The 26,753-nt window shown below is 35.6% G+C and overlaps 1 protein-coding gene across 1 annotated transcript; it reads right to left on the bottom strand.

The window, feature by feature from the left end:
- Nucleotides 1-356: 356 nt before the first annotated feature.
- On the bottom strand, nucleotides 357-26,753 carry LOC115849192 (sodium/hydrogen exchanger 2-like). The gene is given in 5 exon segments (XM_030850196.2): nucleotides 357-431; nucleotides 3,287-3,373; nucleotides 22,291-22,545; nucleotides 23,066-23,529; nucleotides 26,579-26,753. Coding segments are annotated over 5 exon segments (1,056 nt in total).

The raw sequence follows: 26,753 nt of genomic DNA on the forward strand, positions 1-26,753 counted from the left end.
AAAAGTTTGGATATTTTTTAAGTGACAAGATAATAGAAACCTTGATTAGGATAGTAACATGATCTGTTGTAAAATCCCTTTCTCTGGAACTGGACATAATATTCCCTATCCCCAAAAAAGGGAGGTCTGAGAATTTTATGGCACACAATTTAGTTTTGGGGTCTGGACTTGGCATCAGTCATGTCCTTCATTATAAAAAGAAAAAGAAAGATCTTTGTCTTTGTTTTTTAGCTGCATCTTTTTTATAACATGTGGATGAATAAATCTCAACTATACCCAAGAGAAACATACAGAAAGAGATACAGGCTCACTTCCACTTTTCTATACATGTACATAAGCATACTTTTGGCAAATTTTCACTTGTCTTTCCAGTAATATTGTCCCCAGTGTCCCGATATGTCTTCTATGCCAGCCAGCAAATGATCAAATAACTGCAATAGAACAAAACATATGGCTAAATATACAGTATGCTTGAGGAACTTGGTCAATTACTACCAAATAAAAGAATCCATCAAAAGTGTCTTCGAAACTGTTGATTTCATCCCACTTGCTTATTTTTTTAATCTTAAGCTCTTTTCAGGGTAAGCATAAAAAGAAGCATCTATATATATATATATATATATGTAAGAATATCTGCAGTAATTCTAGTATAAGCATTGGAGACACTCCATTTAAAATTGAAAATGCACGTATCAATCAGTATCATATGATAGATTCATTCATCTACCAGAAATCTGGGTCTGGTAAAGGGAAGGAAACAAAAGTAGTAAAAGGCATGGCCCTTGAAGGACATAGAACCAAATTGAAGAGGCAAGACTTAAAGAAGTGGACAGGGATCAAAGCATGTACAGGATAATACAGTTCAAACTTGGCATGTGTACATGTATAAATGCAACAAGAAAAGGAAAATTTAGGAAAGAAATAGAAAAAGATGGAGTTAGAGAAGGCTTATATGAAAATGTGCATTGTGAGCTGGCCCTGAAGAAATGGGGTTACATATGGAAAAAATAAATCATTCTATGTAATGGGAATATTGTGAGTAAAATGTATGGGAGAAAACAAGGAACTATATAAGAGATTTATGAGAAAAACAAGGTTGGATAGATGTAGGTCAAGGGTGGGGAAGAGAAAATAGTTAACAAAGGACTTTAAATACTAAGATTAAAAGTTTAATTTGGGGTTTTCCTGGTGGCACAGTGGTTGAGGGTCTGCCTGCCGATGCAGGGGACACGGGTTCGTGCTCCGGTCCGGGAAGATCCCACATGCCACGGAGCGGCTAGGCCCGTGAGCCATGGCCTCTGAGCCTGCGCGTCCGGAGCCTGTGCTCTGCAACGGGAGAGGCCACAACAGTGAGAGGCCCGTGTACCGCAATAAAAAAAATAAATAAAATAAAGTTTGATATAACATCACAAAAAATAACCTGAATATATTTATGAGGAAATAATAAACCCAATTTGAGTGATATTCTACAAAGTAACTTCATGCACTTTTCAAAAATGCCAGTGTCATAACAAACAACAAAACGCTGAAAAATAATTTTAGATTAAAGGTAACTAAAAAGATATGACAACTAAATACAATGTATGATCCTAGATCAGGAGAAAACTACTATAAAAACATTATTGGGACACTTGGAAAAATTTTGAATATGGAGTTATATTAGATTACACTATTGTTTCAGTTTTAAACTCTGAATTTGATTTAAAAATTGTGATTATGTACTAGAGCGTCCTTTTACTTAGGAAATATTAATACATGCTGAAATATTTAGCAGTGAATAGTCAGCTGTCTACAACTTAATCTCAAATGATTCAGCAAATGACAATAATAATATATACATATATAGACAGAGTGGTAAAGCAAAGATGGCAAAGGTTACACTGAATCCAGGTAGAGGGTATATACATATTCATTGAACTATCTTTGAAATCTGTATGCTTGACATTTTTAAAATAAAAAGTTGGAAAAAAGAAAATAAAGTTTGACTCTGTCCTATAAATTGGTTAAATAAATTAAATTATGTCTTATCAATATAATATATATTATACAGTCATTAAAAATCATCCATATGGTAGACATAATACAGTAAAAAATATGATTTCTCCCCAAAATAGCCTAAAAATGTAATTCCATTATAATAAAAACCCCAACATATTTTTTTTTTTTTTACAAATTGGGCAATCAAGTATTAAAATTTGAAGAAAATAACATAAAATGTTGAATTAGTCACACTTATCTGTACACATTCTTAGGCACATAGTTATTAATAAAACTTAAGTGTTTTATGTATAGAAAGCCATTACATGTGCTGAAAATGTATCTCAGAAAATTATGAACTGGGCCGCATTGAAGTTAGAAGCAAGGTAGACAAGCTAGCTCTTCTCCTATTTGACTAAAATTCCCAGAGCTTTTTCCACATTAATAAATCTAAGGGTATCTTGAAATCATTCTTAACATTCTCTATATTTCAATACTACTATTGTTATATTTTATAAAAGCCCACTTGGGATAAGCAACAATTCAAATTCTATTTCTATAAGAAGATAAAACCAAGTGATATAGAGGTCACATCTTTAAATTTCTCTGAACTTCTCCTCACTTCTAACGTAGAAATGAGTCATTTTCTTCTAAACTCTGTGTAATTTTGAAACCCTATTTCAAAGAGTATATTTTGAAATTTGAATATGGAAATTTTAACTTCCTCAATACTCGATGGTACAAAAAAAACTCCACCAAAGACTAAACTACCCCAAGAAAAATTTTCCAACTACATAAGGATTACATAGGTCATCTTATAAGCAATTGCTTTATGATATCAAATAGAGAATTAACTAAGTTACTGGATAATTTAGTCTAGTATTAAGAATTAATATGTTAAACCAAAAACAGTTATAATTTGAAGTAAAATAACTCATAATTCATAGATTATTCAACCTGGATAGGACTTCAGAGATCATTTAAACAGCCATTTAAATTTACTGATTATGAAACCAAGGTCACAAAAAGTTAAAAGACTTTTCTAAGATAATGAGGGAAGTTGGATAGTAACAGAGCAAATGCTAGAATTCAGACTTCCATTGTTCTTACCTCTTACCAGAAGAACTGACTTATTGATTTTCAAATTACAGATTGTCACAGTATAACAAATACCTGTTCAGAATTCATAAAATCACGTCTCCTTTTATTAGAGAAATTCAAGTATAAGAAGACCTAACATGTAAGGACCTAATATACAAGGGTTAGTTCCAGTCGACAAAATGACCTACGTGATGTATAGACATCTTACCCGAATGAGAATTTGTTTGCTCACAGTTGGAGAAGTCTCTCTTCTAGTCACATCTAATAAGTCAACAAGAGGATGAATGGCCATCCCCTACAAAATGAAAAACAGAAAGCTGAATTTCTTTCATATGAAATTAGTGCTTGAATATTTCCCTGGTGTGTGTGTGTCTGTGTGTGTGTGTCTCTCTGCATGTCTGTGTGTCTATGTGTGAGTGCATATGCACATCTCTCTTAATCTGGCCATGATAGGAATTTAGAATATTCTCTTAAAATTCAGAGGCAACATTGGTCTAACACCAGAGAGACATGCTGTGGTTTTCTCTCACAAAGATCAATGGGGAATATATATATATATATATATGTATTGTTTACAAATATGTGGGTCATTTAATGAATCCTAAAAAAAAAATCTGGGGCTTCCCTGGTGGCGCAGTGGTTGAGAGTCTGTCTGCCGATGCAGGGGACACGGGTTCGTGACCCGGTCCGGGAGGATCCCACATGCTGCAGAGCGGCTGGGCCCGTGAGCCATGGCCGCTGGGCCTGTGTGTCCGGAGCCTGTGCTCCACAACAGGAGAGGCCACAACAGTGAGAGGCCCCCGTACCACACACACAAAAAATCTACCACTATATTTCAAAAACAGAAAGAAGTAGTCAAATCACAGAGCCAAAGTGCTGTAAGAGATTTTCATTTCAATTATTGCCAAATACCTCAGATATACCATTTTGTCTTTATTATTCATCATCCATTATATATGGGATTACAGTCCTCTCCACATGTTACTTTAAATTTTTCTTAAGAGGGATAATAAAAGAAGCAAACATTCTATATTAATAAATATTCATCGAGTTGTGTCACAATATTTATTGAACATGTATTATTGCCAAATTCTATATTAGGCACTGGAGTTACAATGGGAAAGTAAAGTCGAAAGGGCCCATAGTCTTATGGAGGTTACAGTGTAGTATGTCTCAAGGAGAGAGCCATTAGTTTAATAATTGCATTAATGAATGAACAACTACAACTTGAGATAAGTGTTCTGAAGGAAATGAATCTGGTTTATGACAGAGTAACATAGTTTAAATTGAAGGATAAGTTTTTCCTAAGCTAAAACCTAAAGGATGAGCAGACTTTAGCTATATGAAGGGGAAAGAACCATTCCTGGCTCAGGGAATAATAACACTGATAACACTCCTTGGCATGGCATATTAGAGAAAATGAAAACCTTGTGTAGTTGGGTTGTAGAGTACAAGGGAGATCATATTATTATTAAGACTGGAGAGAGAGGCTGGGGTTAGACAATGCAAAGCTTTCCAGGCTGTGTTAACCATTTTTTAAAAATTCTAAGACTAATTGAAAATTGAAATGGCTTGACCAGATTTGTGCTTTAAAAAGATAACTAGCTGCAGTGTGGAAAATGTGTTGAAAATGAGCCATAATGGATATGAGGAGATGGTTTAGGAGACCGTTTTTTGTATTCCATGTTAGAGACGGTGATAGCTTAGACAAAGATGATGGCGGAGCAGATACAAAGAAACTGACTTAGTGACCAAATAGACATAAAAAAGGACAGTATGACAGAAAGGATGACACTAAGATTCCATGCTTGAGCAAAAGGGGTAGAGGATGGCAACACTAATCTAAATGAGGACGACTAAAGATAGGAACTAGATTGACAGGGAAAATCAAAAGTTTAATTTTAAACATACAAAACTTAAGATCCCTGTGAGATGGCCAAGTGAGGATGTCAAGAAAACTGTATGTTCTAGAACTCAGATATTTAGGCTGGAGATATAAATTCATAAGTCGTATGTATACAGTGAGTAAATGAAGACGTTATGTGGGTATGGATGAAATCATTAGGGAAAGAGTAAAGAGTGAGAAGAGGAAAGGCTCTACAGCAATCTTTGAGGAACTCTGATATTTAGTGATATAACAATAAGAATAAGCTTGCAAAAGAGACAGAGAAAGAGGAACCAGAGAGGTAAGAGGAAAATCAGAAAGTGAGTTGTCACAAAACACAAAAAAGACAATATTTCAAGAAGGTGGAAGTTTGACTCATGTGGAATCCCTGTGAAGGCTCAAGTGAAATGAGGATTGCACATGCCATTAGTAACCTTAATAAAAGAGATGGGAGCAACAAAGATTTATGAGGTCAAAAGAGAGAATTACTTTAGATTTGTAGTTGTGTTTTTTTTTTTTTATTGTGGTACGCGGGCCTCTCACTGTTGTGGCCTCTCCTGTTGGGGAGCACAGGCTCCGGACACACAGGCCCAGCGGCCATGGCTCACGGGCCCAGCTGCTCCACAGCATGTGTGATCTTCCCAGACCGGGGCACGAACCCGTGTCCCCTGCATCAGCAGGCAGACTCTCAACCACTGCACCACCAGGGAAGCCCTGTGTTGTGTTTTAAATAGGAGTAACTTGAGCCTGTTTAAAGTTGATGGGAAGGATCTAGTTGAAAAGAAGAGTGTGAATATACATGAGACAAAATGAATGATTGAAAATGTAAGACAAGAAAGGAATAGATTACAGAGCATAGCTTGAGATAGGAGACCCCAGCTCTGTAATAAGAAGAAAGAAAAGGCTAGGAGCAGATGCAGTTATGTTGGGATGTTGAAGGAGCTTCCATGGATGACTACTATAAAACAAGTTGCTCTTTGCAGAGTTCTCTTTTCTTAGTTTTGTTTTGTCTTTTTAAACAAAAGTATGCTTGAATGAAAAGTAAGAGAAGTTGAGATTTGCTCTAACATTTACACGTGGGAACAAGGACTTTAAGAAAGAAAGCTGTCAACTGAAGTATAAAACATGAGGTGGAATATGGAAAAAAACTGGCTGCAAATAAACAACAAAATCTATTGCTTTCAATGAACTTCCACACTACTTAGTCATTTTCAAAACACTTTGAAAATGCATCCCCATAAAGTTTCTATTTTCACCTTATTTCAGAGATGTGGAAAGAAGCAGGTAATAATTCCCATTAATGTTAAGGTTGAAACTTAAAAGAAACTCAGGGTGTCCTAGCTCTTCATCAGCTCTTCAGCACTGTTAAATGACAAAAATGTCTTACTTAGGCCCTGGTTTCTTTAACACACCAAATGAGCATGTCACCCCAAAAGCTTCCTTTACAATTTGGAACGCTGTAATTTTTTGCAAATGCACCTGAATTGCCCAAAGTCAGGAGATCGTCCTATTCATATGGTTTTCATAAGTAATTTTGTGTAATTCCCACTTTTTAGATGACATTTGAGTTGTGCGATTCCACTAAATTCATTCTGACATTTGAAAAATCATCATACAATGCTTTCATGGGATAGAACTACATCCTTTAACAGTGTTTATCACAGGCAAAAAGCTTCCTAGTGTGAGCAGGTCTGTCTAATGACCTGGCATTTTGAAAGGTTGACTCCATATTTGCATTTTTAAACCCATCCATGCAACTCTCCATCTTCACTTACTTTAATTCATTTCATTCAGTCTACCATGGATAGATCAAAATTAATGCTTTTAAAATAAAGATGTCAAACCAACCTGACCCAGTGACATATCCTCTTATAACCCATTTTATGTATTTTGTACTATTATATTCTGGTCTTTTGAAGATGTAAAATATAGGTGAGAGACAAAATTTTATTCCACATTTTGAATCTCTGTAGCATAGCTGGTTAAATGAAGTCTTGAGTAAATCAATAAAAATCATGTTTTTTTAAAAAAATGGTCTCAAGTTCAAAGCTCTACTATATATGTTCATAATTTATATTCATACTCCAAATTAACTTTTATTTACTATTTATCCATTTATTTCACAGATATTTATTGCACATTTCATTGGAGCCCACACTAGTAGACTCTGAGTATATAGTGGAGAATAAATCATATATGTTTTCTGCATTCATGGAACTCAGCCTAGTAGAGGAGACAGACATCACCCAAGTGGAGAAGAAAATAACTAAAAGATTGATAGGTAGATAGATAGATACATACATACATACATACATACATATAGTGATACATTCTATGAAAGTGTTCAAAACAATAGGCCCAAAATGGAGATGCTTATACTAAGCCCTAAACCATCAAAACAAGACATAGTTTAATTACAGTTTCGGCTCTCCCAGAAATAAAATCAAACGCACTTACATAGAAGGTCTGGGAAGGCTTCTCTGAGGAGGTCGTATATAGCTGAGGATTAAAGGATAAAAGGAAGACAGATATGCAAGGAACTTAGGAGATAGTGTTTTAGGGAGAAGGAATGACCTTTTGGAAAACCCCAAATTGAGAAAAAGTTTGTCAATTTGAAGCAGTTAAAGAGTCTTTTAAAACACAGTGATCAAGAGGGAGAATGGCCCAAATATGTGAGGCTTCAAAGGTAGACATGAGCCATATTTGTCACAGCTTATAGTCATGTTAAGTGTTTTGGAATTTATTAAAAGTTCAAAAAGAACCAATAGAAGAATTTTGGAAAGTAATAAAATTTGTGTTTTAAAAATATTGCTTTTGATTCTGTGGGGATAACAGATTGAAAGGGGAAAGGAAAATGGAAAATTTTAAGGCAGTTCAGGAAACAGATGATAGTAGCTTGGACTAAGATAATGGCAATAGTAATGGAGAATAGCATAGAGATTCTACAAGGAGACAGATACAAGAATATTTTAGACAACACCATTTGTAAAAGCAAAAAAGAAAAAATATCAATTTAAAGGACAATGAATAAATAAATTGGTGTATAATCATAAAATGCAGTATTGTAGAACACTGAAAATGAATGAGCTACAACTACTCACAACTATGTGAATAAGTATTAGTAATAAAATGTTAATAGACCAAAAAATTCCAGAAGGCTACATGCAAAACATACACATACACCCCCCCCCACATACACACTTTTATAAAGTTAGAATACAATTTAAACTGATCAATATATTGTTTATGTGTGTCTATGTGTGTAATATGTGATTTCAAAAACTATTTTTTAAAAGACAAGAGATTAGTAAATGATTCATTCAGGATATCAGTTACCTGTGAGAGAGAGAGAGAGATGAAAGAAAACAGAATAGGAATGCATTGCACGGGTTATTGTTAACTTTCTCAAATTTAGTACTGGGCTCACAACTGTTAGAAGTATTAACTGAAAGAATGAAAGAATGAATGAATAAATAAATAAATGCCATGTATGGGCCAATGATTCTAGTGTGTCATAAATCAAAATATATTATTAATACAATTTTGTATATCTAGAAACTTTTTAAAAGTTAAATACATATACTGAAGATCTATTTTGGAGTTAGAAACCACAGGGTTTGACGTGAAGGATAAGTAAAAGGAAGTAATCAAAGATGTATTCTACATTTCTAGCCTTAGTAAATGGATGGATATCAGAGCCATTTACTAAGACAGAAGCAAAACAGATGAGGATCAGATTTATCCTCTGTAGATATATTGCCTGTGTGGACGAAAACAAATGTTGCCTGCCATTCCCATAGACAACGAATGTTGCCTGCCATCAAGCCATCAGCCACTGCAGCTACCCCCAAAGGTATGCCCTGAGAGGAATTCAGGATGGAGAAAAAGAGTACAGTGGCCCTAGAAAGTTGAGATGCATGTCTAAGGAATAATTTCAATGAGCTCAGACCCTTGCATCTTCCCATACATAGAAAAGCACTAAAATCATTAACTTGGGATGTCTGCTTTTTGTGATTAGCAGTAATGTTTTGATGTTTGACTACATTTTTTTTCAGCAAAAACTCCTATATATCCTGGCTCCTCTCTTACCTCTTTGAAATAGTTCCTCAGAGTTATCTGAGAGGCTGTTCCCAGGCTATAGTCCCCAGTAAGGTGCCCAAATAAAACATAACTCACAACTTTTAGGTTGTGCTTTTTTTTTCAGTTAACAGCTGTGATATTTTTGTGAGACATCCAAGTGTAAGTATGAAGTAACAGTTGAATGTAAACATCTAGATCTCAGAGTAGATAGCTGGACTACAGGTAAAGAGAAGTCATCAGAATTTATATTATGCTTGAAGCCATGAAAATGAATATAAACACCTAATGAAAAAGTATAGGGAGAACAGAATATTCAGGACCTAATACTGGAGAACCCTTACATTTACAGACCCAATAGAAAAGGATCAGCCTGCAAAGATGTCTATGAAATGCCCAGAAAGACAGAAACACTAGCAGGGTATGATGTCAAAAAAAGCAAAAAAAAAAAAAGCATTTCAAGAAAGAAGTAGCCCACTGTATAAAACTGTGCTGACAAGTTTCATAATTTTAGGACAAAAGAATGTGTCCTAACTTGCCACTAAGGAGGCCAGCAGAGACATTTTGGCAAGAATAATTTTGGTGGAACAGTGAGGGCAGAATCCAAATTGTAGTTAAGTGAAACTGACAAGCTGACACAGCATGTGAAGATAAATTTCTTGAGTGTGCTCAGTCATAGTAATAATAAAAATAATACCTTATAAACACAAAATGCTTTTAAACTTATATTACTATTTGATCTTTATAACAAACAACCCTGAAAGATAGGTCCTGTATACTCTTTCTACAAAAAAAGAGATACTGAGTAATCAGTAAAACGTCCAAGATAGAAAGCTCATCTGGAATAAAGTTGTGAATAGCACCCAGGTCTTCTGATTTTAACTCTAGTCCTCTTTTCCCCTCAAGAAGAATAAAGGGGTAAAAATGGCCAGATCACTACAGAGCATGTCCAGTGTATCACAGAAAAAATTTGAAAGACATGTTCTACTGATGGTGGACCAGGTACTCATTTGCATGAAGCACATCATGGCAATTTTATCAATCTCCAATAAGTAAAATATAACATTGTACTTTGAGGGTTTTTTTTCCCCCAATGGGTCTTAATTCTTAAATAAACTTTAAATTTCTGAAAATATTTTAACCACTAGATGGTGTTAGAATAACATGAGATGTCATTGTACAATCTGTCTACAATTGCAATCATCCAACAACACCTCCCCCAAACACCTAAACTCCCCAATCAGGGTCTTAAATGGATTACAGTATTAATCAATGGGAAAATGTAAATATCAAATGATGAAGTCTCTAGGAGTAAGATGCATTTGAACACCTGGAAGAAATGCAAAATTAAAGGAGAACATGAGTGTTACTGATAAATTATCAGAGACATTAAGAATTCTAAAAGATATAGGAATTGAAAGTTAATTCTTTAAAATGACTTTGCATTTCGAAGTAACATTGCGCTACATGACACATATTAAAGTGAAAATTAGTTAGTGCTTAGATAAAAACACAATTTGATTTGGGACTGGTTTAATACAATTCATTAAGTTTTAAATGAGAAGAAAATAAATGTTCAACCTTAATCAGTCATTTACAAACAAAATAAAACAAAACAAAAAATTCAAAGCCTAAGGAATGATCTCACCCATTCTAGAGAAATAATTATTTTGTTTAAGGGAAGCCTGCCAGATTCACATCTTCTGACTTGTCTTATTCCACCACACACACACACACACACACACACACACACACACACACACACACAAATATCCACCATCATTATGCTCGTTAAAACATTTTAGCCAAAATTTGAAATACTATCTCATTAAGTTGCTGAATAGGTTTTTAGACATTATTTCAATATTCTTTTGCCCAGCTTTATAAAACTGAAGTGAAATGGCAATTAGAGGGAAATGGTGATATGGAGAGGATAAAGAGATAATTCAAGAGAAAAGCTGCCTTAGAATGAAACTCCTAAAGCATTATATTTATTTCCTCTTCTGTTCTCAACCTCAACCTTACCTTTTTTTTTTTTTTTTTTTTTTGCGGTAACTGGGCCTCTCACTTTTGTGGCCTCTCCCGTTGCGGAGCACAGGCTCCGGGCGCACAGGCTCAGCGGCCATGGCTCACGGGCCTAGCCGCTCCGCGGCATGTGGGATCTTCCCAGACCAGGGCACGAACCCGTGTCCCCTGCATCGGCAGGCAGACTCTTAACCACTGCGCCACCAGGGAAGCCCTCAACCTTACCTTTTTAAGTAGCTAAAATGCAGTCTTTGCTGTAAAGCTATTGGTGTCAACCACTTGAATAAATGGCAATTCTTCCATTCCCCTATTGATTTAAAAATAAATCTCATCTCAAGTTTTGCAAATGTTCTGTTTGAGTTATGGTAGAGACTATTTCACATGCTATAATTGTCTCTCCTAAATATACACTCATTTCAAGTTTCTGAAGGAGAATGTTGGCCCATTCATATCCATCTAAGTGTAAGGTTTCAAATTGCACTACTTTGTTTTGTTTACCTGAACAATAACGGTAAAGAGGATAACAACTGTGGTTGCTGCAATGAAGAGCTTCTTTCTGGAAAACTCTGGGAGCAGAAAATCAAGGGAGAAACAGATTGCTCCCCTCAGTCCTCCATAGGCTATAATAAATTGGTCCTTTCTGGTGACTGTATTCACATGACATTTGTTCACGAAGAAAATCAGCACAAGAACTCCTAAATTTTCCAATAAGTAGAATACTTGAGTAATCAACAGAAGGAAAATGCTACAAACATGTTATAATAAATTAGTGTTAAACTAGATTGGAATTCTAAGGATTTGTGATGAATAGTTTAAAAGCCTAAACTAACTAAACTATTTAAAGGTTTATTTCCTCAGAGAGATTTCTTTAAATAGTTACATTTTATTTTGGTTGTGCTTTGGTTTTTCCTTTGATTTTTCTGTTTTTTAGGATGAAAGCAGTGCAATTCCCTTCCTTAGGCCCATGTGGACTAATCTGGGGCATTCTGCAAAAATAGTCTCTACAAACAGAATGTAACTTCTCTTCAGTCTTATAAATACTAGTGAGGTGACCCAAGCTGGTGAACTAAAAGTTAAGTAATGTGACCTGTGTTGGTTTTAATCTTTGATGAGCCAGGATTCCATGTTCTTCAAGGCTTTGAAAAAAGGTTTCTTTTTACTCCTGTCACCCAGAGTCTAGAGTTCTGAGACTCAAGCCTCAGCCAAAGCTTTTTATTCCTCACATTTGTCTGTAGTCTCAAAAATGAGCCTTAACCACGAGAGAAGTGCTTGCTCAGGTACTAGTACTATTTGAAGGGCACCAGTTAAACCTTTGTCCCATAGATCTTACTCCCAGTGATTATGTTTCGAACATCTTATTGTGAATGAGTTTATCAGATAATTTACTTCAAGACCAGAAAGAGAATGCAAGGTTACTTGACAGATGGGCTGAAAGTGGGGATTCTTACACAAAATTTGAGCTGAAATAAGTTGGCTAACAGACAATTTAGCCAAAATTGATTTGTTTGGAAAATATATATATATATGGCAATTTGGAGGCCGTGGGAGTAGTCTGACAGCCTCTGTATATGACTAAGAATTTTGGTCCATATTACTGTTTTTAAAAACATTTTAATTCAATTTAAATATTTTACACAGTGCCAGAAAATGAAAACTTAGTCAAACTATTAGAGCAGTATGATTAAAATAATTGAGAGCTAAATCCACTGAAAATTTTAGAGCTTTTAATTTTCTTTTAAAAACTAAGTTTCTTTACCCTTTTAATTTTCTTTCTTATTACTACAAAAGCAATGGAAGCTCTTAGAGAAAAATACAAATATGCAAAGGAAGCATATAACACCCATAATCCCACCCATCCAGAGAGAAAATTATTGCTAACACTTTGGAACAAAACCTTCCAAAGCCACACATGACTTTATATTATTATTTTTCTAATAATAACTACTTCCCCACTGTTGAACATTTAAGTTGTTCCAATACTGCTTAAAGATGTATAATCAAATTTCTAATCATTCTTATGCTGTATTAAAATTACCAGAACTCAAAGTTAGTGACAGGATATTCATTTGAGGCCAAATTACCATTTGGCTAAATGGAAATTCATCCAGAATACTTTGAGTCAAACTGCATTTTGGCCAGCTTAGGTGTATTGCTTCAGCAATATTGACATATTGCCAGAATGCTGACTTTTCAGTTTTGTTTATTACTTATCCTAAGTGGGTCCCCAAATCAAAAGAATGAGAATATTCTACAGAAATCTAATTTAACAGAATTGCAAATAAATATATCATTTAATATGGCTAAAATCCAAAGGGAAAAAATTCCTAGCCTCATATGGTCTGTATTCAGCTCATCTTTCCTATGTATATCTAGGCACAAAATTAAACTAAATTGTGATGCCAGGCTTAAAAGAGGTACAGATACCTCATTGACTATTTTATGATAAGGATCTTTTTCCTTTTCCCATACCAGATGTAGTGGTTATCTACACATTATAATTTAGAAATAAAATGGTATTGGAAAGAGGATTTGTTTCATCTCATGAATTTTCACACGAAACTATACATACAAATCTACAGAAATCCTTGCATTCATCTTTAACATTTGCTCTTGCTAGGTCTTAACATATTACTACTCTTTCTTTTTTTCAATTGAAGTATAGTTGACTTACAGTGTTGTGTTAGTTTCTGGTATACAGCAAAGTGATTCAGTTATATGTATACATATATATTGTTTTTCATATCTTTTTCCATTATGGTTTATTACAGGATATTGAATATAGTTCCCTGTACTATACAGTAGGACCTTCTTGTTTATCTAGTCTATATACAGTAGCTTGTATCTGCTAATCCCAATCCCTCCACTATCCCTTTTCGCCTTTGGTAACCGTAAGTTTGTTTTCTATGTCCATGAGTATATTTTGTAAATAAGATCATTTGTATCATATTTTAGATGATACATATAAATGATATCATATGATATTTGTCTTTCTCTTTATGACTTACTAAACTTAGTATGATAATCTCTAAACCAATCCATATTGCTGCTGGAGAAAGTAGAGGGGGATATCATTGGAGCAAGTGCACACTCCTCAGTTGTGCCTAAGGAGTCAAAAGACCTGTATGCAGACTACTATAAGACACTGATGAAGGAAATTAAAGATGATACAAACAGATGGAGAGATAGATCATGTTCTTAGATTGGAATAATAACATTGTGAAAATGACTATACTACCCAAAACAATCTGCAGATTCAATGCAATCCTTATCAAACTACCAATGGCATTTATAACAGAACTAGGACAAAAAATTTCACAATTTGTATGGAAACACAAAAGACCCCAAAGAGCCAAAGCATTCTTGAGAAAGAAAAACAGAGCTGGAAGAATCAGGCTTCCAGACTTCAGACTGTACTACAAAGCTACAGAAGTCAAGACAGTATGGTACCGGCACAAAAACAGAAATATAGATCAATGGAACAGGATAGAAAGCCCAGAGATAAACCCACACATGTATGGTCACCTGATTTCTGATAAAGGAGGCAAGAATATACAATGGAAAAAAGACAGCCTCTTCAATAAGTGGTGCTGGGAAAACTAGACAACTACATGTAAAAGAATGAAATGAGAACACTCCCTAACACCATAGACAAAAAATAAACTCAAGATGGATGAAAGACCTAAATGTAAGGCCAGACACTAAGACTCTTAGAGGAAAACAAGCACTCTATGACATGACTCACAGTAAGACCCTTTTTGACCCACCTCCTAGAGAAATGGAAATAAAAACAAAAATAAACAAATGGGACCTAGTGAAACTTAAAAGCTTTTACACAGCAAAGGAAACCATAAACAAGACCAAAAGACAACCCTCAGAATGGGAGAAAATATTTGCAAATGAAGCAACTGTCAAAGGATTAATCTCCAAAATTTACAAGCAGCTTTTGCAGGTCAATATCATAAAAACAAACAACCCAATCCTAAAATGGGCAGAAGACTTAAATAGACATTTCTCCAAAGAAGATATGCAGATGGCCAACAAACACATGTAAAGATGCTCAACATCACTAATTACTAGAGAAATGCAAATCAAAACTGCAATGCAGTATTACCCTCACACCAATCACAATGGCCATCATCAAAAAATCTACAAACAATAAATGCTGGAGTGGGTGTGGAGATAAGGGAACCCTCTTACACTGTTGGTGGGAATGTAAATTGATACAGCCACTATGGAGAACAGTATGGGGGTTCTTTAAAAAACTAAAAATAGAGTTACCATACTATCCAGCAATCCTGCTCCTGGGCATATACCCTGAGACAACCATAGTTCAAAAATATACATGCACCCCAGTGTTCATTGCAACAGTATTTACAATAGCCATGACATGGAAGCAACCTAAATGCCCATCAACAGATGAATGGATAAAGATGTGGTATATATTTATAATGGAATATTACTCAGCCATAAAAAGGAACAAAAGTGTGTCATTTGCAGAGACGTGGATGGACATAGAGACTGTCATACAGAGCAAAGTAAGTCAGAAAGAGTAAAACAAATAACGTATATTAACACATATATGTGGAATCTAGAAAAATGGTATAAGTGATCTATTTGCAAAGCAGAAATAGAGACTCAGACATAGAGAACAAACTTATGGATACCAAGGAGGATAAGGGGGGTGGGATTAATTGGGAGATTGGGATTGACATATATACACTACTATATATGAAATAGATAACTAATGAGAATCTGCTGTATAGCACAGGGAACTCTACTCAGTGCTCCGTGGTGACCTAAATGGGAAAGAAATCCAAAAATGAGGGGATATATGTATACATATAGCTCATTCACTTTGCTGTACAGCAGAAACTAACACAACATTGTAACGCTACTATTCTCCAATAAAAATTCATTTTAAAAAACATCTAAAAATAATTGGGCATCAAAAGCCTTAAGTGAACTCTCAAGTGCTAATTAATCTCCAGAGAATATATTTCCTTTTTATTTTCACTATGTTTAATAATTTCTTCCAATAAATAGCATTTGGTTACTTAATAATTATCATAAATTTCTTGTTTTCCAACCTGTTACATGAAGGTTTTATTCTGTAAAAAAAAAAAAAAAAAAAAAAAAAAGCAGCTCTATAACCACAAATGTCCATTCTCTTGGGTCAATTTGAGATTGTTTGAGAGAAATGGAGTAATGAAATCCTCAGGGAGTAAGATTCACATAGATCATCTGCTGAAATTCCTGAAATACTACATGCTGTCTGGTGTCTTTCAGCACAAGAGAGTTCTACATTTGCATCTTAGAGGATCTTAGAGGTGGTAACTAATTAAAATATTACCCAGAATATATTATTGCCACCAGACATGCACTATGACCACATCTAAGGCAATTCCCAGTTGATACTGCTCAATATTTTCTGATCAGTATGGTGCATTGTGTGATTTCTCCCCCATACATAGTTCCTACTCTTTTTTTAATTGAATTTTATTTATTTATTTTTTTATACAGCAGGTTATTATTGGTTATCTATTTTATACATATTAGTGTATATATGTCAATCCTAGTCTCCCAATTCATCCCACTACCACCACCACCCCACTTCCCCCGTTTGGTGCCCATATGTATGTTCTCTACATGTGTGTCTCTATTTCTGCCTTGCAAACCCCTTCATCTGTAACATTTTTCTAGACTCCACATATATGTGTTAATACACAATATTTGTTTTTCTCTTTCTGACTTACTTCAGTCTGTATGACAGTCCCGAGGTCCATTCACGTCTCTACAAATGACCTAATTTTCTTCTTTTTATGGTTGAGTAATATGCCATTGTATATATGTACCACATCTTCTTTATCCATTCATCTGTCAGTGGATATTTAGGTTGCTTCCATGACCTGACCTGGCTATTGTAAATAGTGCTGCAATGAACACTGGGGTACATGTGTCTTTTAGATTTATGCTTTTCTCTGGGTATAGGCGGAGTAGTGGGATTGCTGGGTCATATGGTAATTCTATTTTTAGACATGGTTCCTACTCTTAATCACTTTATGATCATAGGTAACATGAAGTCACTCTGACAGTATATACATTAAGCTAGAAATACAATTTGCATATAAACTGATTATTTTCAAAGATTGATTGTATTTTTTCTTTCTATTCTGTTTTCTAACTATAGAAAAACATACCTTCATACATCTCATAAAGAAAGACAATAACCAGATAAAAGATGAATGAAGTAGCTGTGGTTTTAAAGTACCCCTCCACAACACTTAGGTCATTTCTAATTCTTTTTTAGAAATGACACCAAAAAGAAGGTATAAAGAGAGGTGAGAGTGAAAGATCAATTATGCAAAACCAGAACTATAATTTGGTCATTTCTTTTAGCTAGGGTAAGAAGAGCTAATGAAGGTGGCAATATCAGGTAAAGGAAAAGCTATTTAAGTAAAATTTGGGGATAAAGCAGGATTAAAATACATTTTCATTTATTAACTATTAAATATAACACATTCCTAATAAAATGTTTAGAACTGCTAATATTGATACTGCTAATACATGATACTCACATTTCATGAATTATTCCATTTAATCTTCATAAACTCACAAAATACACAAAATGTAAATAAGTTAACTAACTGGCCCAATGTTAAACAACTAGTAAGTTGCAGAGCATATATTTGAACCCAACTCTGACTAATTCCAGTACTTATGGCCTTTCTATCACCCAATGCCACACCATGTTAAAATAGAAAAAATTATCCTGCATAGATCACTTATTTTTCATATAGTAAAATGTTATTAATATCCTTCTCATACAAAAAAAAGTTACTGTAAGCACCCCAAGACTGTGCTTTATAAGGAAGAAAAGCCAAAGATCTAAAACACAACAAAATCTAGGTGGAATATAGGCATACCTCAGTGATATTGCAGGTTCTGTACCAGATCACTCTAATAAAGTGAATATTGCAATAAAGCAAGTCACATGAAGTTTTTGTTTTCCCAGTGCACATAAAATTATGTTTATTCTGTACTGTAATCTATTACATGTACAATAGCATTATGTCTGAAAATCAATGGATATACCTTAATTTTAAAAGTCTTTATTGCTAAAAATGCTAACCATCAACTGAACCTTCAGTGAGTTGTAATCTTTCTGCTGGTAGAGGGTTTAAAATATTGCAAGAATTATCAAAATGTGACACAGAGACAGGAAGTGAGCAAATGCTATTGGATAAATGGCACCGATAGTCTTGCTCAATGCAGGGTTGCCACAAATCTTCAGTTTGTAAAACATGCAATAACTGTGAAGTGTAATAAAATGAAGCACAATAAAGTGAGATATGCCTGTACTAAACTCAAAAATTTTCAGGTATTTTTTACTTCATAACTCTGCATACCTTATGATTTCTCTTTACATAACAAACTGTATATGGTGCAATAGTAAATTACTATAAAATTAAGTTGTAACTATTCACCTTTTTGGGTAATGGCTAGGACTAAAATTTACAGTTTAGAACACCTGTCAAAAAAGATCCATGTGAGACCTTTACCAGTAATAATCAAATATGGTTCCTGTAGCTCTCCATGCAAAACAAATCAAGCCTGCCTACATAAGTTAAATTTGTGTTCTTATATTGATAGTCTGGCACACCCCATGTGCTAATTTGGCAATAATTCTCACCTACTTTATAAGGTTTCCTGTCCCTACTTCTTTTATTTCTTTTCCCTTCACTATCAGCTGTCACCCAACAGACTTTTGGTCACCCATTTTTTCCTTTTCATTTCTTTCTCTTTTCACTGTACAAATCCAAAGTTTTAATTCAGCAATACATTTAAAAAAGGGGAGACAAATAGTATTGTTTTGAAGTACAGCCACTTAGGAATCAAATTCTAATACTAGTTTTTTTTTAAAAAAAATATTATAACAAGGATTTTAAGGTGAGAACAGCTTTCTTTTTAGACCACTTAGACTATCAATTTCAAACACTTATTTGCTTTCACCCTTACTATATAAAGTGTTGAAGTAACAGCAAGCTCTAATAATTAAAAAAGGGGTTGTATCTCTGTATACAAATTTTGTATGTAGCACCTAGCACTGTTACATGGGCTACTAGGTATTTAATACACCTATCAAATTGTAAGCAGCTCTTTGCAGGAAACAGATTTTTGCAGGAAGCAGCTCTTTGCAGGAGGCCCTTTGTCCCATCACTTTAGCAGCTGTATTTTAACTTAACCTTACACCAGGTGCCCCCATGCTTCACTAATCTCTGGCCCAAGCATATTTCTCAAATATTTTGATCACATAATGCCTTGTCTAACCTGTTGATTTTTTTTCTTAGACTGAAGTAGTAGGAATGAAGAATAAGTAATTAACCGATGACTAGATCTTTTCCCTATTTTCCCCTTCAGTAACCTCACGAGCAAACTGCATGAACAAGATAGCATCTAAAGAAAGATCACAAGGAGTCAGTAAGTCTGCACACAGTGAAAGATGACCAAGATTCTGACGCCCTCCCCAAATAATTAATTGCAACTAGCTTCCCCTTTCCCCTTTAAAAACTTTCATGGCTGAGCAGAATCTGTGGAATTGGTTCTTGGTCCACCTTCTCCCCAGGTTGCCAGCCTCCTGAATAAAGCAACTTTTCCTTTTCCAACCAACACTTGTGTCTCCAGTATCAGCTTTCAAGAGGCAAGCAGCTGAACTTGAGTTTGGTAACAAAATAACAATATTTTTACCAGTCCCCAAAGCATTTTACCAGTCTAACTTTTCTCTAGGAGGCACACAAAAGTAAAGTAATAATAATACTAAATAAATAAATTAATAAAACTTATCTTCAATAAATATTTAGCATCTATGGTATGCTAGTTAATTAGTTAAAACAGAAAAGTACAGAGGATATTGTCACTATCTTACAGGAGCTCACAATCTTTGGGGGTGGCGATGGATAAAACATGCTCACATATGCATAAGGTAAAAATAATTAAGTACCTTGTGGCCACTTTCTGGAAGATTTAATGAGTAGCTGGTTACAAATTGTCCTCACACTTAAGGCAGTTAATATGAATCAAAAACTGTGCAATATTTAATGGCACTAAAGATTAAAAGAAGTTATTATGGAAGGCAAAAGGAGGAAGCAGGCAGAAAATTCTATAGCCTCTAGGTCTTCAGTGTTGAGAGAGCCATGAAGCCAGCCTCCTCTTCTCCCTTTTCTACACCCGCCCCCAACTCTTGCTTTTCCCCTAGGTCTCAGACCTTCCCTTCTCCACAAGGAACTCTGGCCCAGGCCCAGGCATGACAGCAGATAAGTGCTCTTCATTGTTACCGTACATTTGAGTATTTCCCATCTTTCTTTCTTGTCAACCTATTATTTCATGTGTATGTTTTTCATCATTAAGTAGATTATAAGATCTCTGAAAGCAAGAATTTAATTTTTTTAAAAAGTAACTTTTATCACTCCTAACAATGAGAATAGCACTAAACATACAGGAGCTCATAAATACTTGTCTGTTTTTTTTTGTTGTTTGTTTGTTTGTTTTTGCGGTATGCAGGCCTCTCACTGCTGTGACCTCTCGCGTTGCAGAGCACAGGCTCCGGACACGCAGGCCCAGCGGCCATGGCTCACGGGCCCAGCCACTCCGCGGCACGTGGGATCCTCCCGGACCGGGGCAGGAACCCGCGTCCCCTGCATCGGCAGGCGGACTCTCAACCACTGCGCCACCAGGGAAGCCCCTTGTCTGTTTTTTTAATTAAAGTGTCTCTCAGGGACAATGGAAAAAGATTGACTGGGATTCATTTTAACCTGAGAGACCCCCTGTTTCTTTCAGGACTCAACACAGACATGGCAATACTCTCCACGTTGCAAAGTTCTTTAAAAGACCAGGGTGCTCAAAAGAAGGAAGCCACTTAAAAGATACTGTATTCAAAGCTTTGGAAAATGCCCTGGATTAGAAGAATTAAATTTAAATTTCCTAATCCAATTCCTTTATTGGATTTTTTTAACATGTCTTTCATTAATAGGTAATGCAAACAATAAAAATCAAAGACAATTTAAGCACAAACTACAACAAGTTAAAATACAATCACCCAGACCCTAGATAGAATCCTTGCTTTCAACCTAGAACATTTTATTTAAAACAGACTAATTTCAAGCACTATACTGTGACATTTATCATGTACAGTAATTCCATTTAGAACTTAGAGCAACCTAAAATCAAATGGCATTAGTTCTATAGAACTTAATTTAAAAATCAATCTTTTCGGGCTTCCCTGGTGGCGCAGTGGTTGAGAGTCCGCCTGCCGGTGCAGGGGACACGGGTTCGTGCCCCGGTCGGGAAAGATCCCACATGCTGCGGAGAAGCTAGGCCTGTGAGCCATGGCCGCTGAGCCTGCGCGTCCGGAGCCTGTGCTCCGCAGCGGGAGAGGCCACAACAGTGAGTGGTCCGCGTACTGAAAAAAAAAAAAAAAAAAAAAAAAATCAATCTTTTCTCTTTTTCGTTTTAAGCTTTCAGAAAACATGCAACATTTGAAAAAAAAAAGCATTCTATTCCTTTTAAAAACACAGAGCGGGATGGTCTGTCTGAACCCTAGTACAAAAGCATTTTGGTGTTAATACTTACCATGTGGGCATTTAGCCTTACAAGCTAATTACTAGATATGAGGTACTATCATCATTGGTTAAATGCCAGTGATGGATACGAAAAAAAAAAAATAACATGCCATATGGTTTACAAAAGAAGTAATAAAATTACTTAATTGTTATGGCAGAAAGTTCATCTATACAAGGACTAATGCCAAGCTTATTTATATGCTGGGCCATCTAATTACTTACCACTGGAATGCTACTGGGCTCAGATAACTAATCCATTAGGAGAAATGATTCTCCCCTGCAAAGATAGAGAACTGCCCTAGGTAGTCCCATGCCAAATTCTCAGCATTTTTGTTATACAATGGAAGAGTCATACTGACCCCCGCCCCAAAATAGGCAAGGTAGTTGGGATGTAGTCATTTAGTCTCTACAGGGAGCCCATGAACTTGACCACAATAACACTTGCAGAGCTATGACTAAGTGACTATTAGAGATAACAGGAAACCCTAGAAGAACATAAAGGGAGGGTCCTTCTCCCATATCTAGGTAATGCAATTTCCTAGATTTCTAGTGGGAAATCAGACTCAATTCCTAAAAGAAATTCAATAAATCAAAGACTTTTCCAGATACTTATGCCACAATCCCTGAGAGATGGAACATTTCAGCTGTCAGGTAGGAGAGATAGCTATATAAGAAGATAAAGAGAAGTTTGATGACCCAGCTGGTCTTAGTAAAGTGTGTGGTAAAGGCAGCAACCATGCCAAACAGGAGCCCAGTGAAAATGCCTCCTATTCCAACCAAAAAATATTTCCCTATCCCAGCCAAAATATCCAATGGTTTGATAGATGGCATTTCAGAGAAAGATTTGAACAACTTATAGAGCACCTTCATAAAAAAAGATTAGAGTGAATTTACCAATCAGAAAAGTCTCAACTTATGCCCTATGTATCCTTCTATTTTGAGGTTTCTCAACTTTGAAGTCCTCCAACTCCCCATTTCCTTCCCAACATGAGTTCCTAGAAATCTTCCCTACATCAAAAGATATTTCTACAAGTCAATATCAAATTATGTATGATTCTGTTTGAAAATTGTCTGATGGGCTGTGAATATATGCTTCATGGCTAAAATATTCTTATTTGACATGACTAGAAAGACTGTGGCCTCCAGAAGTTTTATCCTAGTTTAATAAACTGATACAAGATTAGTATAGTATCAAAAAAGCATGGTTATTTTTGAAAACATATTAATGACCAGTAAATCATATTCTCTCAATTCATATACTTATTCCTAAGACTAAATTGCTCAATCATGGTCTAAACCAGAATTCAATTCTTATTTAAATTCCAAGGGTGACCATAAGAGAACCTAATTAATTACCATGAAAGCTCATGCTTCGGATACTTACAACAGTAACAGCATCATTAAGGAGGGATTCTCCAAACACCAAAATATGAAGCTTTCCATTCACATGAATTTCTTCAAATACAGAGAGTACAGCCACAGGATCTACTGCAGCAATCAAACTACCAAACCAAAAGTTATGGAGCAATGACACATCTTGAAGTTTGAAGTACTTCACCTGACATATGCCATAGAGGAAAAGGCCTATCCCAAATGCATTCCACATGGTTCCAACTACAGCATATGACAGAATGGTCCCTATGTTTTCAAAAAATGGCCAACTAGGCATAAAATATCCTGCATCAAGGACTATTGGTGGAAGTAAATACAAGAAAAATATTTCACTGTTTATGACTGGTGGGGATTTGTCATTTAAACTGTAAATTAGTCCTCCCATGATGAGACCTACAAATATCAAGAGGCAGCTTTCAGGTACAACTGCAGGTAACTTATTATAGAGGTGAAATCCTAGAAGAGAGAAAAAAGATAGACTATTATAACATCTTTATTATCAGTCATCTCTATATGTCAGCCTTCTTCTCAAGCCTCATGATTTCAGGAAAATAGCTTCTCAGTCATTTTGCATTTTACATTTTAATAATGACTTGATAAAGATGCAGATGCATGAGTGGAGACAATTTTCTTTATAATGGAAAATATTTTTTTTCAGTGTCCACTGAATCATTTTCAAATGTGAGTACATGTTTTAAAATGGAAACAATGCATTTATCAGCTGGCAATATTCTTCTGCTCTTCTCATGATCATAGTCAAAGACATCAGAAACTTAAAAATATAGAAATGACAACCATAATTCAAATGTCTGCTTTGAATAATAAGAGTTGAAAAGGGCTTTAGTAATAATAACTAACTCTTCATTGATGAGGAATCACAACTACTTATAAGGAAATTGAGGCCAAAGAAGTAAAGTGACTTTTCATGGCTAAATGGTAATTATGTGGCAGAACTGAGGTGACAACCCAGCCAGGTCTCCTGACTTTTAGCTTAGTGTTCCTATAATTACCCCAAACTGTCACTTGGTCTGATTGACAGATATGGTCTTAACACTAATGCATACTACTGAATTATCAAAATACAATCCCAACTATAAAGTTAGTTTTTTCTCATACAATGATATGAGTCTTTCATCCCACGAGGGAAATGCAGCCATATCTAGCAACCCACATAGCAGCAGTTCTCTGTTTTATCCTGTATTCTTTTACCTTTTCCCACATTATATGCCACATCATCATGCTCTAGCTTACATGAAGCCTATAAATAACGACTCTAATTGTCATCAATCCTCTCTGCTATAGAAAGGACCTTAATGGTCATCTGAGCTAATCCATCCCCTTCCTCTCTGCCCCAGTCACCACTAATACACTGCTGAGATCCCTTTCTAAAATATTTGCTAATTAATTTGACTACAACTTTCTCAAGGATTGAAGCTAGTTTTTACATTAATCCCCTAGCACACTGATAGCACATAGAAATAGCTCAAAAGATACTTATCAAATAAATAATAAATATATTTTTAGAAAAGAAAGTCAGTTGGTTCCTAAGCTAGACTTTAAATAGTTTCAAAAGTGCTTTCACGTATACTCTTCTATTTGATTTTCTCATCATACCAACACAGCGATGTAAATACTGTTATCCCCATATTAGAAATGATAAATATGAGGCCAAAGAAGTACTTCAATCATCTAACACATACTGATTGCCTATGTGCCAGGCACTGGCTCCTAAATTTGAGCAAATATTAAATAGCTCAAAGTAGTCTTATCTTTCCACTAAACCATGCTAGGTCTCTCTTTATCCTCTACAGAACCACTTATTTCCTCTAGGCATTGAAATAATTTGAAAACTCCTCATGGGAAAGATGGGGTCTTATTCATCTCTGTAGCCCATGGGCCCAATATAATGCTCCACACATAAAATGTGCTCAAAAATATTTGTTGAATGAATGCTAACAAGGAATTTTTTTTTAATTTACATTCTCTTACAAGGTCACAGCAAAATATTATCTGTCAGTGATGGCTCAATAAAGTCCTACTTAAACACATTGGGATGGAAGACCTACTGGGAAGTCCCTTTGCCCTGTTATCCTGAAATTAACATTTAATTAGACTATTTATTACAATCAATATATCTAGTACTGAAAAAATAATTTAAAAGAAACCTAACCCTAATAACCTTAATTATTAACCCTAATAATTTAAAAGAATCCACAAGTGCTAATTACTATCACCCAAAACAGCATGTATTTCTAATCAAGGAAGCATGAGACTAGCATTCTAGTTCTGGTTTGTTGAACTTCACAAAGCATCTTCTCTCCCTGGGCCTCTGGATAAGAATGATTTCTAGGGTTTTTCCAGCTCTGACAATCTATCGTGCTATGAATCTATGGATTTTCTGTGTCATCATTAAATATTACATTTCATGAATGATAAAGCTTTGGTGTCTATAAAGTCACTTAAATAACACTTTGAAATGCTGAACATGATTTATTTTAGAATAAATTCATTTTAAAATGACAAAATTCTACAGTCTTTTATGTTTTCCTGGCATTGTTTTTGGTTCTCAACCTACTTAAAAATGTTAACTTCATCATAAATACTTTGAACTGTTAAAGGACTCTCATCATTTTAATACCACCAAGGCAAAGGTCTAATAAATTATTAAAGAACATAAGAGGAATAACTGATAATAAATCTCCTTAGGAGAATCACAACACTAGTAAATCAGGGTGTTCATAAAGGTGAAATAGTTAAAACATAGCAGCTCTTCTTTTCTTGCTGGATTTAGTCTTTGTGTTTCCACTTAAATTCTGAGTGGTGACAAAAAGGCCTATCTTTTAAAAAATAGGAAATGGACTTGTTCCACTTTCTCACTACCTGGCAACTCTAATGAGCATCCTGTGAGGAAAAAAGGTTGCCTAAAGACTCAGATCAGCTAGAATCATTCTATTAAGATTTCTCTGTTCTCCCTTTTAAAGTTATGCCTCATCTTCTCAACCCTTGAACAGCTGGGACCCTTTGCAGTCTAAGTTCCTGTGCTGAGCCCATTAATTCCACCTCCTTCTGCTGGGAGACCACCAACGTTTGAACATAATCACTGCAAGAGGGTTTGAGGTATGAAGATAAAGATCCTTGTGACAGAGCTCAGGAGGCAAATATTCCACTTTGCCTTTCTCTGGTCTATTAAGGAAAAGGTGCCTTTCTTAACATCTGGAAAGGCCCTGAAAGTCCCCTCCTCCATTAGGCAACTCCCTAGGAGAGCCTTGGGAAGTTTCTCAATTATCTTTTTTTTTTTTTTTTTGCGGTATGCGGGCTCTCACTGTTGTGGCCTCTCCCGTTGCAGAGCACAGGCTCCAGATGCGCAGGCTCAGCAGCCATGGCTCACGGGCCTAGCTTCTCCGTGGCATGTGGGATCTTGCCGGACCGGGGCACGAACCCGTGTCCCCTGCATCGGCAGGAGGACTCTCAACCACTGTGCCACCAGGGAAGCCCACTCACTTACCTATCTTTGCCAGAGAGGCTAACATAATCCAGAGTGTGATCTCGAAAGGAATTTGCACATGCTGGTAATACAGGGAAAAGAGGAGTGTGTGAGCAGACACCATCGAGGCATTTTCCTGTGTTCTTTTGGGTCCCCAGCTGCTATTTTTTGCCGTCTGGTCCCAGTAGTGCAGCAT

Source organism: Globicephala melas, chromosome X (genome assembly GCF_963455315.2).
Source record: "Globicephala melas chromosome X, mGloMel1.2, whole genome shotgun sequence".
Lineage (NCBI taxonomy): Eukaryota > Metazoa > Chordata > Mammalia > Artiodactyla > Delphinidae > Globicephala > Globicephala melas.